At 41.6% G+C, this 17154-nt stretch overlaps 1 protein-coding gene across 5 annotated transcripts; it reads right to left on the bottom strand.

The window, feature by feature from the left end:
* Positions 1-1190: 1190 nt before the first annotated feature.
* LOC121273237 (ADP-ribosylation factor 3-like) lies at positions 1191-15450 on the bottom strand. 5 transcript variants are annotated; one of them, XM_041180258.1, is made up of 7 exons: positions 15374-15401; positions 13424-13505; positions 11418-11491; positions 9127-9321; positions 8243-8353; positions 6991-7115; positions 4433-5137 (listed from the first exon to the last, which is right to left on the bottom strand). In XM_041180258.1, exons 4-7 carry the CDS (start codon positions 9269-9271, stop codon positions 4979-4981), a joined length of 540 nt encoding a protein of 179 aa, XP_041036192.1. In that variant the 5' UTR covers positions 9272-9321; positions 11418-11491; positions 13424-13505; positions 15374-15401; the 3' UTR covers positions 4433-4978. The 5 variants fall into 5 exon arrangements, with proteins under 5 accessions (XP_041036196.1, XP_041036192.1, XP_041036191.1 ...); XM_041180262.1 differs by lacking the exons at positions 4433-5137; positions 13424-13505 and adding an exon at positions 1191-1331 and having other exon boundaries at positions 15374-15450; XM_041180257.1 differs by lacking the exon at positions 13424-13505 and having other exon boundaries at positions 15374-15450.
* Between the last annotated feature and the right edge of the window lie 1704 nt (positions 15451-17154).

Raw genomic sequence — 17154 nt, 5'->3', positions numbered from 1 at the left:
CCATGTGCACTATGGGACAGTGCAGATCAAGAACAGACAATACATTTCCAGCTTAAAAACACAAATTAATCTGAATAAACTCCCTAACATGCAGCACAGCAAATAGCTTTCCAAATCAGAGACTCTAAAGCTCCTAATACTGACCATTTCTGGAAAAACAACAAAATTACCAAAAATCAAACATTGATAAACATGTTGAGCTCAATCCATGACATGTTTTGAGGCTAGAGGGACAGTGGAACAAGGCAAAGGACTTCAATTTATATAGCACCTTTTACTTCCACAAGAGTCCCATAGTGCTTCATGAAGCACAGAATTGCTTTTGCATCATAGTCACTTGTGCAAGTCAACAGCAGCTAATTTGCGCACAGCAGGATCCCAAAAAGCAGCAATGTGCCTGACAAATGTTAGCAGGGAGGGAAAACAAGGAGTTAGCAATTAATGTGCTTGGAAACAAGGAGTTCACTAAGGGCCAGTGTAATGAGTCTCAAATCACCACAAATGAGCTGCAAAGTAGAGGAGTGTATGAACATTTAATGCTAGTATAAATCTGTAGTCACCCATGCACAAAACTGGATTGGTGCTACATGTGTTATGATGCTCTGCTTGTTTCTTTCATACTAGGAGAAAAATGCCCCAAAATATTTAAATTGCCTTATCCAATCCATCCCTCCAAAGGGATAGTGGACTCGAGCCTCAAACTCTAAAGCATATAAACCAAGGGAGATACTCTAGCTCAGTACTCAAGACAAGTGGCATCTTTCAGCCCAAACATGCATGTTCAGACAGAAATTAAATCCTGTTGCACTATTCCTTGCCTATCAATCCATAAAAAGAAAACTGGTCAGCAATGTCTCCAAATAAACATTTAGGAATGTAAATCTCCACTTTTGGAATGAGAATTATATAACAAAATAAGTTGAAGACTGAGCCTATTTTCAGAGCTCACCACCTCATTAGTGGTAAACCCAAAACATTTCTGCTGAATGAGAAGCAAGCTCCATTTTAACATCTGAATACATGAGATCCGCATCTTACTGGAAATGTCTCAGGAAAGTCAGAGGGCTGTTGGCGAGCTCTGCATCTATGGCAACAAGGGGAATCTGGACAATTCTTCACAGGGACTGCTGCTCTCTGCCAGCCTTCAGTCTTTTGTGCACTTCTTCCTCAATTAAAAAAGTGTTTCCCCACTTACATACCACTGTCAGTTGCTGTGCATTTGAAAAGACAGAATGGCTGAATCCTCTTGTGATTTAATGTGATTACTGCCTGGGTCAACACTGTTGTGACATGTGATGTGGAGAGGTTGCACAGGGAACAATGTGAACAGGCTGAAAATGAGAGAGACAGACAGATGAGTGATGACTCCCCTGAATAGGCCAGAGATGGGAATGGCTCCCAAAGCCCCTGCTCACACTCTCTGCTTGACCATCTCTCCCTGGTACACAAGCACCATTGGGACCTAACAGCTGATCAAGGAGACTCTGTGTGGCAGAGAGCTTTTTTTAAAAACACTCCTGCCACATCTGCAAAATGAGCCGGATTATCAGAGAATGAGATTAGTGGTGACGAGAGCCTAAAAAGAGGTTTCTGGTTTACTCAGCCCTGCTTAAGGCTAGCTTTATATCTTCCCTACCCCATGTCCAGTCAAGTTGTGCGAAAGTGCACACAGCACAGAGAACCAGCAGAGTAGCAATCCATACTCCTTGAAGGACTGGAATTAAACATGGTTATAAATGAAGTCCAGACAATTCTATCACTATCCACTGTTGGTGCTGATGGGCTACTCACCAAAGCCTAGTGCCAGAATCATCTCCAAAACACACAGGTACTCGAGTTTTTTTAAAAGTCAAACATTTAAGGCTAGTCAATTTGCTCATCTTCAATGCGTACATGCCCAAAGAGAAAAGTCATTTTCCCACTCTGGAGAGCTTTGCCTGCAGTAAATAGCTCTCACAGGGGCATGGTTTACCAAGAGAAAACAAAGTGACATCTTCTCTCAAACACAAAACAATAAGGGGAGTTGGGAGCGGCTGATCAAACAAAATTCAGATAATTTTACGCTGAGCAGCAAAAGAATCAATGGAATATTTGTTTTTTTTTTAAAAAAGCCACTAGTCATGTCCTGTGGCATTGCACACAGCAATCAGACTCAAGGACAGGGGTGTTATCTTGTGTATTATATATAGCATCACAAAGAGTCATCCACCCCCCCCCCCCCCCCCCCCCCCCCCCCCCCAAAAAAAAGGATATTTGCTGCTAAACAAACAAGAGGTTCAGCTCAATGTAATTACTCTTTAGTCAGGCAACATTGCAAATGAAATATGCTTTCAGTTGAGGCTGCAGGTCAGAAGCACTATTTTAAGACTGCTTTACAAGCAAGTGTGATGAATGGCTCCTCCTCTAGGGGTTGCAGCATAGTGTACCTAACATAGAAATGCTTGATGTGGAGGTTCAAGTAAAAAGGACAATACAAAAAAGGTGATAAACTTGCTATTGATTTAGGCTAAGGTTACAGCAGGGCAAAAATGAAAAAAGTCAACAATAAAAGAAATCTGCAAGCAAATCAAAAGAAGTGCTGTCTACAATCATGGTCCAAATGGAATGGACTTTTTATGGTTTTATACCAATGACTAGCCCAGCTTGAGGAATTTTAGTTCAGAAATGTTTCATGGCCAATTACCTTGTTCAACATAATTGGTATTTAAAATAGAATACAAACCAGGTTAACAAGCAGATTTGAGTGTTAGAGGGGTTAAGCTGTTCAAAATAATTCAGTGCCATCATGACAAGGTCAGGAGTTAAAATTTCTGATAAAGTAGTGGTGTAAATTTCAATAGACACTAACAGGCTGTTCAACCCAATCATGGGGCTAAAATTAACTTTCAGGTGGAGTCTAAACATCACAAGTGCCTGTTCTGTTCCCCATCGCTCCATTCTCTTCAACCACCTATTTAACTTGTTCCTGAAGCTGACATTGCAATTTAAGACAATCAACTCCAGTAATTCATTCCACTGCCTCACAGCCCTCTTTTTAAATTCATTTTTATGGGGTGTAGGCAGTGCTGGCTAGGCCAGCATTTATTGCCCACTCCCTATTGTAAAAATCAGGTTCCATCTGTCCAATCCCTCCAATTTTAAACGTCTATTAAATTGCCACTTAGTCTCCTGATTAACACCAATTTTTCCAAATCTTTGCACTTGGCCACTTGATCTGTATTGAGTTACACAACGTGTTCTTCTGGGCTGGCACTAAATATTGGATGACTGATCAAAGAAAATGCTTTCCTGTTACATGATATTTCCTGCTACAGTCAATTTGCTATTCGGAGGCAGAAAACCCACTCAACTCAAATCGGATATTGCCTGATAATTTAGAAGTTTTGAACCAGGTTACAAATTTCCGCCAGATTAGTTGTCAGCTTCTGTAAGCCAACAGATCTTCCTTGGCATTCCTCACCTAGGGTCCTTCTATCCAGAGGAGGAAACATTCACGTCAGGCTGAAACTGGATCCAAATCTGGAGCCCAGAAGTGAAATTATGGGATGAACCTACTGTGCCTCTATTAGAAATAGGAATTTCCTTTGTACAACAAAAAAGTTATTCACCTTAACAGGAAAGTTAAGGTGTTGAGGGGGAGAATTCTCACACCAGTTACCCCAAACTTAGTTCAGACTGGAAATTAAACCTTCTAAATTTCTTTAACAAAGGTGCAGCAACCTTAAAAACCCATATAAGTAAAGGATCCCTTTCCAGTTAGTCTGAATATTACACTCCTCAGAAGGCAGTCAAATGTGTGAAGAGAGCAACTCCAGACATACACCCAGCCTCAATGATTTGCAGGGAAGCTGGCCAAATTCCAACTGTTGGCAGCTGACCAGCAATTATTACAGAGAATGTGTTAGCTTCAGACCAATCCAAGGACTCCCACCTTTTCATTCACACTGCAAAGCCAGATGCCCCCTTCCCTTACCCATCAATAAACAGTTTAAAGATTTTAAAAAAAACAAGGTTCTTATGCAAACCTCTGGTCAATTCAGGAAAATCTCTTATCTGGCACACTCCGGGAATGGAAGAAGCCGGTTAACCGAGATGAAAGGAGAGTTCAGCGTTTTCATACAATTGAGAAAACACCCATGAAATCACCCTGGAGTTGAGGTCTCAAGAGGTGCAGAAGCACGTGAATCAAGTGAACGGTGCTAAGGAGCAATGGGAGGCTGAGACTGGAGTGAGGACAGATTGCCAATAACCATTACTGGTAAGTTTGGCATCTCCAAATCAAAAAAGACAGACCTGGCCCCAGAAGTCCAGTTAGAGAATTACAGTTGGTAGAGTTCCAGATAACAAATTTTTACTGTATTGGGTGTGTTCACTGTAAAAAAAAAGTCACAATTTACAACTTCAACCATGCAAAAATACCAAAACCAGACTATTTTGCAGAGGTGGACAGGTAAAGTGTTTAATAAGGCCAGTTTTACAGTACCTATTCCGTCACTGGCTATGCATTAAACAAAAATCTAAAACATACCCAGAACAACTTACTAATCCACAGCAGAAAGAGACTGCAACAATGAAGCATGGGGAAAATGAACAGAACTGTTGTAGTTTTTAAAGCAGTATTCAAAAAGCGCAATTTAAAAACACGAGCAAAACGTTCCACTTATCGGAATGTGGCAAATGCACTGTTGATCGAATGAAATCTTGATGCATTGTTGGTTCGTTAAATCTTTCTGCACAGGTCCAGTTCAGATTTGAGTTTCTCACATTAAGCCAACAGGAGCTGCTTGACGAGAGTCTTGGAAGAGAGACTACAATAAAGTCAAAGAGACACTATTGCCTGCATCCCCGATTCAAGACAGTAACCAGAAGACACCACACCCCAAGGAAATGATGAAAGTAAAAAAAAAAAGTCAGTGTGGCTAAATTCACCTCATCAGGACAGTCAATCTTTCCAAACACAATCCTTGGAAAGCAGTCATCACTTCTTTTTCAACTGACTGGCTAACCAGTCCAGACCGTTGCAGAGCCCCTCACCACTGGTGGCGCACGTGGCCTGAATATACCAGAGTCGGCAGCGCAGGGTGTGCAGGCCCAGCTTGTCTGTGATTTGAGCCGCATTCATTGCATTCGGCAGATCCTAGGAGGAAGAGGCAACATTTATACCTCAGGGTTACATTGCTTCACAAGAAGCTTGTGAAACTGTCCCTACTCCCAAACGCTCCGCAAGATTAAAACAAGCTTTCCCCCCCACCCCCCACAAAACACCATTGTAAACAGTGGGGATAGCAGAATACAGGGGGAGACAGACCAGTGAAAGGGACAATCATGTGGCAGAAGGAATTTAACATAGGTGTTGAGTGATGCACTTTGGAAGGCAGAATAAAGGAGGTAATATAAAATTAAAAAAGGTACATTTTAAGAAACAGAGATACCTGGGGGTTTACATGCAGAATGTTTTGTTGAGAAGGCTGGTTAAAATGGCACACAGGAGTCCTTGGCTTTATAAAGAGAGAGACAGCATAAAGCAAGGAGGTTACACCAAATCTCCAATTTACTAGTTAGGCCTCACTTGGAGGAGTGGTGTCCAATTCTGGGTACCACACTTTAGGAAGTGCCTCTGGGCCTCAAAAGGTGCAACAACTTGTATTTACTTAGCGCCTTTCACATAGTGAAAGCGAATTTTAACTTTGAGGCAGTGCTTAACTTTGTGCTAACACAGGTCAATATGTTAGCAAGTACAGGGTTGATGGCAAACTGAACTTGGTGCAAGTTAGGACAGGGGCACAGTTTTGTACAACCTTAAGTTCACAGAGAATAGAAAGTGGGAGGCTGGCCAACTATCATGTTGGAATACTCAACCCTGGAGGAGGTGGTTAAAGTATGGTGAGGGTTTCAGTAGCAGAGGTGGGGCTACGGAGAGAAGATATACTAGTATACCACCAAGGTTGAGGGACATCAGTTAAGTAGAGACGATGGATGCTGGGATTGTTCTCCTTAACTTTCTCTGCTCTAAGGGAAGATTTAATAGGTGTTCAAAATCACAAAGGGCTTTGATAAGAGTAAATAAGGGAGAAACTGTTTCCATGGATAGAAGGGTCAGTAACCATAGAATACAGATTTATAGATAATTAGCAAAAGAACCATAGGCAAGATGGGGGAGGATTTTTATTTCAATATGAGTTATGATTTGGAATGTGCTGCCTGAAAAGTATTTGGGAAGATGATTCAATAGTAATTGTCAAAACGAAAAAATAGGGAATCAGGTCAATACTTGAAAAGGAGGGAAAACTGAAGGGCCAAGGACAAAGTGCATGGGAATGGGAGTAATTGGAAGTTCTTGTAAAATGACAGCACAGGCACAATGGGCCAGATGGCATCATTTTGTGAATAAGATGGAGGGAAGTTTTTGATTTACTATTCCAATTGCTTCAAGATTTATTTATGCACTCTTAAAATCCCCGAAACTTAGGTAAACGATTCAATTCGGATATCTTGATTGCAAGAGAAATTAATTTGCTGGCTCTTTTAGCTCAAATGCGCAAAGAAAAGCCGCTTCTGATTTGCTGATCAGAATAGTCAGAAAACAAAGTATTGAAATAAAGCAGCTATAAATTGCGCCAAATTGCAAATGCCTTATTCTTAATTATGCAGTTTTTGCGATGCAGCCACAGAAATTAGAAGTGGGTCCATAGGAAAAAATGGTTCCTCATATTCCCGTCTCGATAGGGAAAGTCTGGCTCATCTGCTGTCACAAGTAGCTACTGCATCTGGAATGAAACATCAGGCCAGAATGGAAAATTCACACATCCATTTGCTCCATTAAAGTTCAGAGCTCATTTCACCCGACTGGGATACACAAAATATTTGTGGCGAACAGGCATGATCAGAGATTAACCACTTCATGTGAAATATAGATTTGACACTGGGGCTATCTTCCTGCCACTGTCCAGTGAGACAGTTGAACTACCTCTCACTCTGTGGCTCATTTACCTGTTTGTTGGCAAAGACGAGTAGAACAGCATCTCGCAATTCATCCTCTGCAAGCATTCGCATCAGTTCCTCACGTGCTTCAGTCACACGCTCTCTATCATTACTGTCAACGACAAATATCAACCCTAGAAAAGCAAAAACAACAAACTCAACATGCGACGGTCACTATTTCTCCTGCTCATATCCTCAAAAAAAAACCCACCACATCAATTCCCTAACCAACGGCAGACAGGAAATCTAACAATGTACATGGAAAAGCAAATAGATAGGTTTATTGTTGTGGGCCCTTTAGGAACAGAGATGGGACTGTTATTTCATACAGGGACATAGAAACAAGAGTTGGCCATTCAACACCTTTTGAGTCTGTTCTGCTATTCAACCAGATCATGGCTGATCTACATCTCAACTCCATTTATACACCTTTGATCCACATCCCTCAATACCCTTATCAAATAAAAGATGTCAATCTCAAAATTACAGCTGTTCCAGCATCCACAGCGTTTGAGAGACTTTCATTACTTTCTGATTTCACTCCCGAATGGCCCAGCTCCAACTATAAAATTGTGCTCCCTCGCTCTGGATTCACCCACTAGAGAAAATTTTTTTGTATCTAACCCATTGAATACTTCAAATCATTTTAAATAACTTGATTTGATTCCAATCTCAACCTCAAGGAACTACAAGCCTAGCCTATGTAAGCTGTCAATTTAACCAATTAAGCCCTAGTATTATTCTGATGAATCTGCAGTGTACATCGTCCAAGGTCAATATGTCCCCGCAGGCGGTCTGGTGCCCCAAAACCGAATGCAGTATTCCAGATGGGATCTGACCAAGAGACTCTACAAATGAAGCACCATTTCCTACCTTTTGTATTTCAGTCCCATTGCGACTGAGGCCAATATAGCATTAGCCTTTTATGATTACTCTGCATACCTGCCCACAAGCTTTAGTGAGGTGTACCTGGACTACCAAATCAGAGTTAGAAACTCAGAACCAAATGATGACCTCACTTTTTTTATCCAATTAGGTTTGGCTGGATTTAAACCCAGGATCCAGAAGTAAAAATATCAGCATCGAACTCAATACCATCCCTTAAATGAGTAATTAAAACTTGGTTCACCTTTCTATAAAACCACTGAACCCTACACAAAATCTAGAGGTCAAATATGATACAAGAGGCCTGTTCCCTTCTCTTGATAATTATACCAAAAGGCCATTTATTCAGAAGGTATAAGCAGAATCACCTCTTTACCTTGTGTGTTCTGAAAGTAGTGACGCCACAGTGGTCGGATTTTATCCTGGCCACCCACATCCCACACAGTGAAACTGATGTTTTTATATTCCACGGTCTCAACATTAAAACCTGCAAAAACAAGACATATTATTCTTTCCTGCTTATACAGGTCATGCCCCCCCCCAACTTTTTCCAGATCCCTCAAGTCTATCCAGCCAGAAGAGCTGATCAGCACGACCGCAGACGTCTCTAGAGCTCAATTACACAAGTTAAAACCAGGCACAAGAAGGTAAGCCATGTATTTAGCCAGTGCTGTATTTTAAAACCTGCAGCTACAATACTGCAAAGCACAGATCCTCCCGAGAGCCAACAACATTCTCTTCCTTTTGAATGTTAAAGAGCTGTCCTCAGGCAAGGACAGGGAGAGGATCCCTGCACAGGCAGGCTTACCTCTGCTTCGGTATCTTGGAAGCACGGTAGCTTGACTATTGGGATTTTCTTCCGAATGCAGGAGGCCCTGAACTGTTTCCTCTTGTAATTACTCAGATTGAGGATTTGGCTCAAAGGCCAATTATCAGAACACAGCATGCCCTCATGGGAGTTATTCAAGGAACCAAATTGCTAACATGCAATAAATATTAAAAAGACCCAAGTAAGTCCCAGCTTTTACGTGCAAAATAATTTTAAAGCAGTTTAGCTGCAGACAGATTCTACACATTTTCCAATCAATATTTGAGCGCTAGAACCACTGGATCATGAATGCCATTCAGCACATACACGACACTTCTAGAAGAACTTCCATTTATGTTGCTAAAGGTGAAATCCATATCGAGTAGGCAGTTTGATATTAATACTAACGCTTCATGTCAATCATTCTGGATAGGAAAATTAGCTAAACATACCTATGGTGGGTATTGTGGTAACAATTTCTCCAAGCTTTAATTTGTAAAGAATGGTGGTTTTTCCAGCAGCATCAAGACCGACCATCAGAATTCGCATTTCTTTCTTTCCAACCAAGCCTTTTAAGGCAGACATAATGACTCCCATGGTCAATCACTTGTTGATATGAGCGTCAAAGAAAAGCAGGTAGAAACTTCCTGAAAGGGGAAAAACAGATCAATATGGTGATGGGGTCATTGAAGTTCCTGAATGAAAATGCTGTAAAACCTGGCATGAGCTTCTTCAATATTCCCCAAATAAAGTGACATGGACACCTGGAGCAGACTAGATGGAGAATAGCTTGTGGCAGAAAGATGGATAGTTAGAGCTGGTCCTAGAATACCCAGTACAGGAAACAAATCATTTCCTTGTGTACATGTGTTCCCCATCCCCAGTGATATTCGAGGATTCAAAAACTCCAACCAATAATAACAAATGGTTAAAAAAAATTGCATCTTAAAAGTTATCTTGCACAGAAAAAGCTTAACTGATCACTGCAGTGATAGGGTCAATGAAGCTTCTGAACAAAAAAAATGAGCACAGCTGTTGAGTGCAAGCAAGTGGACTTAACACCTTCAATGTTCTTGAAACAAACTGCCAATGAAGTATTCACTGAAATCAAATGTAAAATATGCAAGTGAATTGTAAATAGGCTAAAACATGGAAAATTCCGATCCAAATCTGGATAAGATTGTAGAAATGGTTCTGCAAAGAACATTTGTTTCGATAAAAACAAAAAAACTGCGGATTACGTCAACTCTTTTCTTCTCCGCCGATGCTGCCAGACCTGCTGAGTTTTTCCAGGTAATTCTGTTTACATTTGTTTCGATGTTGGCACATCAGAAATACAGTGGAACCATTCTGTGGTCCTGTATTTATAGGATGTTTACGAAAGGCAACTCAGTCCTCAAATCTCACCTAAGAAAGACACTGCCACTTCAAACATGTCTAAGAGCCCTCCTAGATCCACAGGGTAGAACCAATAAAATAGCACAGAAGGTCACTCAGTCCATGAAGAGTAGCCCATTAGTCCCATCCCTGCTCTTTCCCCATATCCCTTCAAGTTTTCCTCCTTTGAATGCTGCTACTGAAGCTGTACCCATTACCCTATCAGGCAGCATATTCCAAAAGGAACAATTTGGTTGTGTAAAAAAAAAACATTTGGCCTCCCCCTCCCCCAAAAGGCAACACAAGAATCACCTTAAACTTGTGCCCTGTGGTGCATGAGCCTTCAGCCACTATTTGCACTATTTAAACCCTTCATGATTTTAAGAACACTCCTATCAAATCTCCTTTTCACTTTCTCTGTTCAAAAGGAGAACAGAAAATGGTTAGTGTTGTAAATATCAGACTGGAAGAAGCAGTCATCCTTGAGACTGTAATCCAGAAAACAAAACCAAATCCCTTTTCAAAAAACAGAAGTTGGAAACAGAAGAAAGGTGACCATCACTTCTTGATTTCCTCTTCAATGAACTAATGGCCCCTAAAGCACCACTTTTACAGAACATTCAGCTCCTTCAGTTACCTACTTGGTTCTCAACTGGTTCTGTACAGCAGAGTTCTGAATGACAAGGCACACAATAGCTGGGATTTATTTAATATACACATTCCACAATATTGACTACATATATGATGGGACTGTTTACTGACACATCATCTCCTTGTGCAATTCTTGTTCCCTGGGAGCTGTTAATTTTCTAACATAAATTAGGTTTGAAACTATGCATCAACACTGTAACCTGCCTGAACATTGAGAGAAGTGCAGAGACAGATCTTAATAGGATTTTATACAAATCATTTGCAGAGTGCATACAAAAAAGTCTAGATTCTTCCAAACTATAGGTACCATGATCTAACAATTCAGCAATAACGTGCTGATCAAGACAGTTGAGCTCAAATTTGGAAAGTATTACTCATTACAGAACTGAGAAGCATTCGTAGATACAGAAACTGAAAGCTACAAAGGTGCTGAATCCAAAACCCTCATCAGGTCTTCAATCTCTCAAAAGCCTACACTAATCAGTGGGCTAGCTTACCTGAAGTGTATTTGTGCTGACCTACTAGAATTTTGGTTAAATCCGCCAACCTCTTGCTCTTTTGAAAAAGAAATCCCAATAAACTGAACTTTCTGGTTAAACGCAGCTCTCAGTTTGGAATCAAGCACATTAACCACAACTGCCTTGGAGATTATATCAGGGTTAAAATAATGGCATTAAATGCAAGTTTCACAGGAAAGAGTGAAAAAAAAACTTACAAAAACATACAGATGTGCACTGCACAGGCTCACCCAAGTCCGATGTCAACACAGTTGGTCAGAGATTTCACCCACTGCAAATAAAACAAGCAAAAAAAAAGTGTCAAAAGAAAGCACAGCATTCTGCGAAATATGCTGCAACATTATTCTTCAGCTTCTGCAATTCTAGGAACTGTCACTGTTGAAATAGTAATTTTATTCATATGCACACACACTGACTTCTTCCATCCACCACCTCATTCAGTACATTTTTGTTCACTGTTCAGTGGGAGCACTGTTAAAAATCAGAGGCCGTATGCACTTGCCAGCCTATTTCAAACCACTAAATCCTGAAATTAACAGTTCGCTTTGGACTGGACAACAATGACTCCAGCAAAAAGCAACAGCTGCCATAATGTAACTTTTTAAAAAGCAATTGTGTACCATTTAAAAAAGTCTTAATTTACCCAACAATATTCCCACACAATCTGAAATCTAATGACCCTTGGGGTTACATTCATGGCTCCAAGTTTTGCAATTTGACCAAGACTTGGGGAAGCACTAATGTTGTAATGCACATGAATAAAAAAGGATGCTCCCAGTAGCTCGGAAATGGCCTAACCCCATGATAGCTCACACCATTTTTTGCTAGATAGTCAACCTTCTTGAACTTGCTGATGCAATCACATTGCTTCCATGGACAAGCCATCCACAACTTTCAGTACAGTATAAGTTAAATCTAAACTGTCCTTTCATCCTGCCAAGTTTGAAGCTATGCCCACAATTGTTGCAGAATTTGCTATTACAGTTAACATTTTGATGATTTTGTCTCTAGCCTTTGGGATTGTCAATGAGATCGCATGGGTGCAGCCTCTCTCATAACTAGCGTTAGACTACAGTCGTCAATTTAGTTAACCTTACTGCATTCTCTCCAATGCCTGGACACCTCAGTACTCTGTACCAACATAAATCACCTCAATTCATTTTGAATACCTGCCATTGCTTGAACAGATGCTACACCACCCACATTTGAAGCCCTTCAGGAGGTGCCACTGTTCCCCAGATGGTTTACAAAAGCCTTCCCAAATAAGTTTTATGCTCAGTCATCCTGACTGCTTCTAGTTTGGCTCTTAGTGATCTGAGATGCAACCTTCTCGTACTCATCTGTGTCATCTGGTCTACTCACATTATACTTTAAGCACTTCCCTGCCCACTACCCCTCCCCCACCATTTCCTGCACCTACATGGCTCCCCTCCCCCAAATGCCGTACCAAGCAGTATAGTTATCTTAGAATGACAACAGCATTCTCTGAAATAGTTCCACTTTCCTCTATAAAAGAAAGGTCCAGTCCCCCTTGCAAACTCAGGGCTGCGTTGGATAGTACTACATAAAAATAGGTTCAAGTTATGTCAGATCCAAGTAGCAAGCAAGAGGAGATTTGTAATTTACACCATATGGGTTTTCACAAGTAGTTTGAGTCTTATGTACAGATCTGATTGAAGTCAGCACGCCAATCAACCAGAAGTAAAACTCAGCATCGGATATCTAGAATCAAAGTACTGCAGGGCAACGGAATGAAACATGTTACTGTTTTGGCTATGACCCTTCATTACAACTTAAATGTAACCCTTCATCTCAGATGCGCATTTCTCAATCCGACATTTTAAGTTTCATTTCCTTCCCTCTTTTTACATCCTGCAATTTCTCTTGTTCCTATTTCTTCCTTCTGCATTCTCTAACCAAACTGTTAGCAGCTGAGTTGCAGCATCCAAATAGTTCTCAAAGATATATCACTGTATGAAGGACCAAATGTAAGCATCGCTTGGGGTGGCTTATTGAACCACAATGCCCTTTGCCAGATGTGTAAAATCCTAAGTCTCTAACCTCTCTTGAATAAGGATAAAAAAATGTTAATAATCTGAAAATAAAGTTGCAGAAAAAAAAGACAATTACTGTCGCACAGGTACACAAGCTATGGTATCTAGCATGCGCCAATTTAAAGCTTTTCCAAACATGCATTCCTTACATGTCCATTAGGTGGGAAGAATTGATATCCGTTTATTTGAAGGGCAGCTCCGCTTAATCTGATCTAAACGTAACGTGCCGTGCTTCGGAAACAGGGCAAAATAAAATAGCAGGTAAAAAAAATTCAGCTTATTACAAATAAAAGCAATACTGCACTACTTAAATAGCTGGTGTGCACTTCTTTCCTGTCTAATAGAATGATTTCAACAGGCTTTATAGAATGATACAACTCAGAACGTGACCCTTTGGCCTATCGTACCTGTGATAGCTCTTGGAAAGATTTCTAGTACAGTCCCTATTGCACACTGGCATAAGCCTCCTTTACAGGAAGGCAACAAGTACATTATAAATAAACAGACATTTAAAGAAGAATTTATCTGGGCCCATTCAGTTCATTTTCTTAGATGCACACAAATGAATTTAACTACAGAATGAGTTCCCTTCCAGTTTCTTATCACAGGTGTTTTCTCACTGAATGATCTTGCTCAAATATGCTGCAGTCAATTATGAATGAACTATTCAGAACTGCATTCTCTCCAAATAACAAACCGCTCTTAATAGTACATCACAGTCACTGTGCCTGGTGGTGACATTCAGTACACACTCCACAAGAAAACAAACCTTAAGACATTGTAACACTTGTTCAGAAGAGATTACTAGCTCCAGTTTACACACTCAGCCAAAATTACGATATTTAAACTGAAGTATAGTAACTTTCAGATAGTAAAAAGGAGCCTAATAGTCATGGTCAATGATCAGCTAGCCTCAAATTCTATTACATATCCGCTGGTGCAGTCTACAAATAGCAGATAGGCAGAGACCAATCAAATTTATTTTAAAAATATCACAAGCGTTAGCTTCAATAACTAACAACTCACTGCAGCCTTGAAAGCCTAATAATTCTTCCAACAAAAGCAATTTTTAAAAATACTCCAAAGTGAACAAATGACTTTCAAATGTTGGTGACCTTGCGAGCAGCAAATTCTCCATCACGGAAACAATGAGACAACAGGTGACTGCTCCATCACCGCACTTTTTAAAGATGTGGATTGTTTTTCACTAACGGTCAATTTCATACCAACTTAAAACAAGACCACAGAAGCTACAGAGCAGGTTTACAAGTGGCTTCCAGTCTGAACTTTCAGATACTAGAAACCACATCTTTCAGAATCAACTGCACTGCAGGAAACAGCCAGCTTTCTTGAGGTGCACACATACACACTCTCAAAATGGAGAGCACCACTTCCACTAGCAGTGTGCATGCGAAATTAGAAAGCTGCAATATCACCTTAGGACAAGGGAGCAGCCAATCCCCAGTAACCAAGAAGCACGTAGCATAAAGCAGGCGCCTTGAACTTTTGCACGAAAAAGGAATTTTAAAAAAGGAATCGCCTAATCCTGAAATCGCATCGGGACAAAAGAAAAGTGCAAAACCTAAAAACAATGAGGGTGCAAACCAGCAGCCATTTAACAGCGCTATCCTTAAAGTTTCATTGCAGGTTCCTTTTAAGCATCCAGGGAGGACGGTAGTTGTGAGCACAAAAAAAAACTAGGCCTTCATGAAATCAAGTCCTACAGGAATGATTCACTCATACCCAAAATAGAGATGAGATGGGGGGAAGAAAACAAGTCAGAGTGCATCCAAAGGTCAATTATAAAGTGGGCCCATGGATAGGATTAGGGTAGGAGCCCGGAGAGGGGGGGGATAAGAGAGCGCCTCCCTCCCCGAGGGAGTCACTCAGGACAGGCCGCGCTCGGCCCGATAAAGTCCCGCCCTGTTCACTCGACGGCCCTAATGCGCGGGGGCGGAGAAAGAGAAGCGGACCGGACGATCTGAACTCTGAATCTTTACTCTACCCCAGTCCTGCACTCAACCGAAGGGAAGGGGAAACCACTTTTAACCGTGCTTTTCCCCCTCCTCCTCCCTTCCCTCAGCCCCAGCCTCACTCACCACCCATTCCTCACAGCAAACACGTCACTCTCGCTTCCTCCAAACCGCGCGAGACCAGCTATTTAGAGCCCCTTCACGTCACGCCGCGCTGACGTCACGCGTAGGGGGCGTGCCCGCTGCCTGTCAGTCATTCCCAGTGACAGGTCACTCTTTCTTTCCCCGCTGCATTTTTCCCGTCATCGGCCCTGGAATGTGAGTTGCCAACCCCTCCAGGATTGGCCTGGAGTCTCCAGGAATTGAAGACCAATCTCCCAAGACACTGCTGGAGAAATATCATAGGGACCTTAAAAAATATTGCTTTTTTAAATTTACTTTGAACATTTCTCTTTACCAGAAATAAAGATATTGAAAACGGTAAAAAAGCCTGTTTGGCTGACAGTCAAGCATCATCCAATTGGGTAATGAGTCTTTTTGCTTTCCAATTGGTGTAGGAAGGCAGTACCTCACAAGGATGGATGTGTTGGCTATCTAATGGCTGAAGTTGGGGGGCAAATCATGTGATGAAACCTCCAGGAATACATTTAACCAAACACATCTTCCCTTCACACCCCCTGGCAGCATTCTGCAGGGATCGTTCCCTCCGGGACACACTGGTCCACTCCTCCATCACCCCCTACACTTCAACCCCCTCCCACGGCACCTTCCCATGCAACCGCAGAAAGTGCAACACCTGCCCCTTCACTTCCCCTTTCCTCACCGTCCAAGGGCCCAAACACTCCTTTCAAGTGAAGCAGCATTTCACTTGCACTTCCCTCAACTTAGTCTACTGCATTCGTTGCTCCCAATGCGGTTTCCTCTACATTGGAGAGACCAAACGCAGACTGGGTGACCGCTTTGCAGAACACCTTTGGTCTGTCCGCAAGCATTACCCAGACCTCCCTGTCGCTTGCCATTTCAACACTCCACCCTGCTCTGATGCCCACATGTCCGTCCTTGGCCTGCTGCATTGTTCCAGTGAAGCTCAACGCAAACTGGAGGAACAGCACCTCATCTTCCGACTAGGCACTTTATAGCCTTCCGGACTGAATATTGAGTTCAACAATTTTAGATCATGAACTCTCTCCTCCATCCCCACCCCCTTTCCAATCCCCCCTTTTTTCCCAATAATTTATATAGATTTTTCTTTTCCCACCTATTTCCATTATTTTTAAATGTATTTCCATCCATTATTTTATCTCTACCTTTTAGCCTTTTTCAATTCCTTCACCCCACCCCACCCCCACTAGGGCTATCTTTACCTTACAAAAACAGAATTACCTGGAAAAACTCAGCAGGTCTGGCAGCATCGGCGGAGAAGACAAGAGTTGACGTTTCGAGTCCTCATGACCCTTCGACAGAACTTGAGTTCGAGTCCAAGAAAGAGTTGAAATATAAGCTGGTTTAAGGTGTGTGTGTGTGTGTGTGTGTGTGTGGGGGGGGGGGGGGGGGGGGGCGGAGAGAGAGAGAGAGAGAGAGAAGTGGAGGGGGTGGGTGTGGTTGTAGGGACAAACAAGCAGTGATAGAAGCAGATCATCAAAAGATGTCAACAACAATAGAACAAAAGAACACATAGGTGTTAAAGTTGGTGATATTAACTAAACAAATGTGCTAATTAAGAATGGATGGTAGGGCACTCAAAGTATAGCTCTAGTGGGGGTGGAGGGAGCATAAAAGATTTTAAAATATTTAAAAATAATGGAAATAGGTGGGAAAAGAAAAATCTATATAATTTATTGGAAAAAAAAGGAAGGGAGAAACAGAAAGGGGGTGGGGATGGACGGGGGAGCTCAAGACCTAAAGTT

Source organism: Carcharodon carcharias, chromosome X (assembly GCF_017639515.1).
Source record: "Carcharodon carcharias isolate sCarCar2 chromosome X, sCarCar2.pri, whole genome shotgun sequence".
NCBI classification, from domain to species: domain Eukaryota; kingdom Metazoa; phylum Chordata; class Chondrichthyes; order Lamniformes; family Lamnidae; genus Carcharodon; species Carcharodon carcharias.
The sequence above is the reverse complement of the archived record's forward strand: the minus strand, read 5'-3'. Positions and strand labels throughout refer to the sequence as shown.

Excerpts from the sequence above, each read along its gene's own strand:
- LOC121273237 (XM_041180257.1), bottom strand. The coding sequence starts at position 9,271 with ATGGGAGTCATTATGTCTGCCTTAAAAGGCTTGGTTGGAAAGAAAGAA. Across the intron at positions 7,116-8,242 it reads CTACTTTCAGAACACACAAG|GGTTGATATTTGTCGTTGAC; the intron begins GTAAAGAGGTGA and ends TTGCTTTTCTAG. Across the intron at positions 5,138-6,990 it reads TCGTCTTTGCCAACAAACAG|GATCTGCCGAATGCAATGAA; the intron begins GTAAATGAGCCA and ends TCTTCCTCCTAG.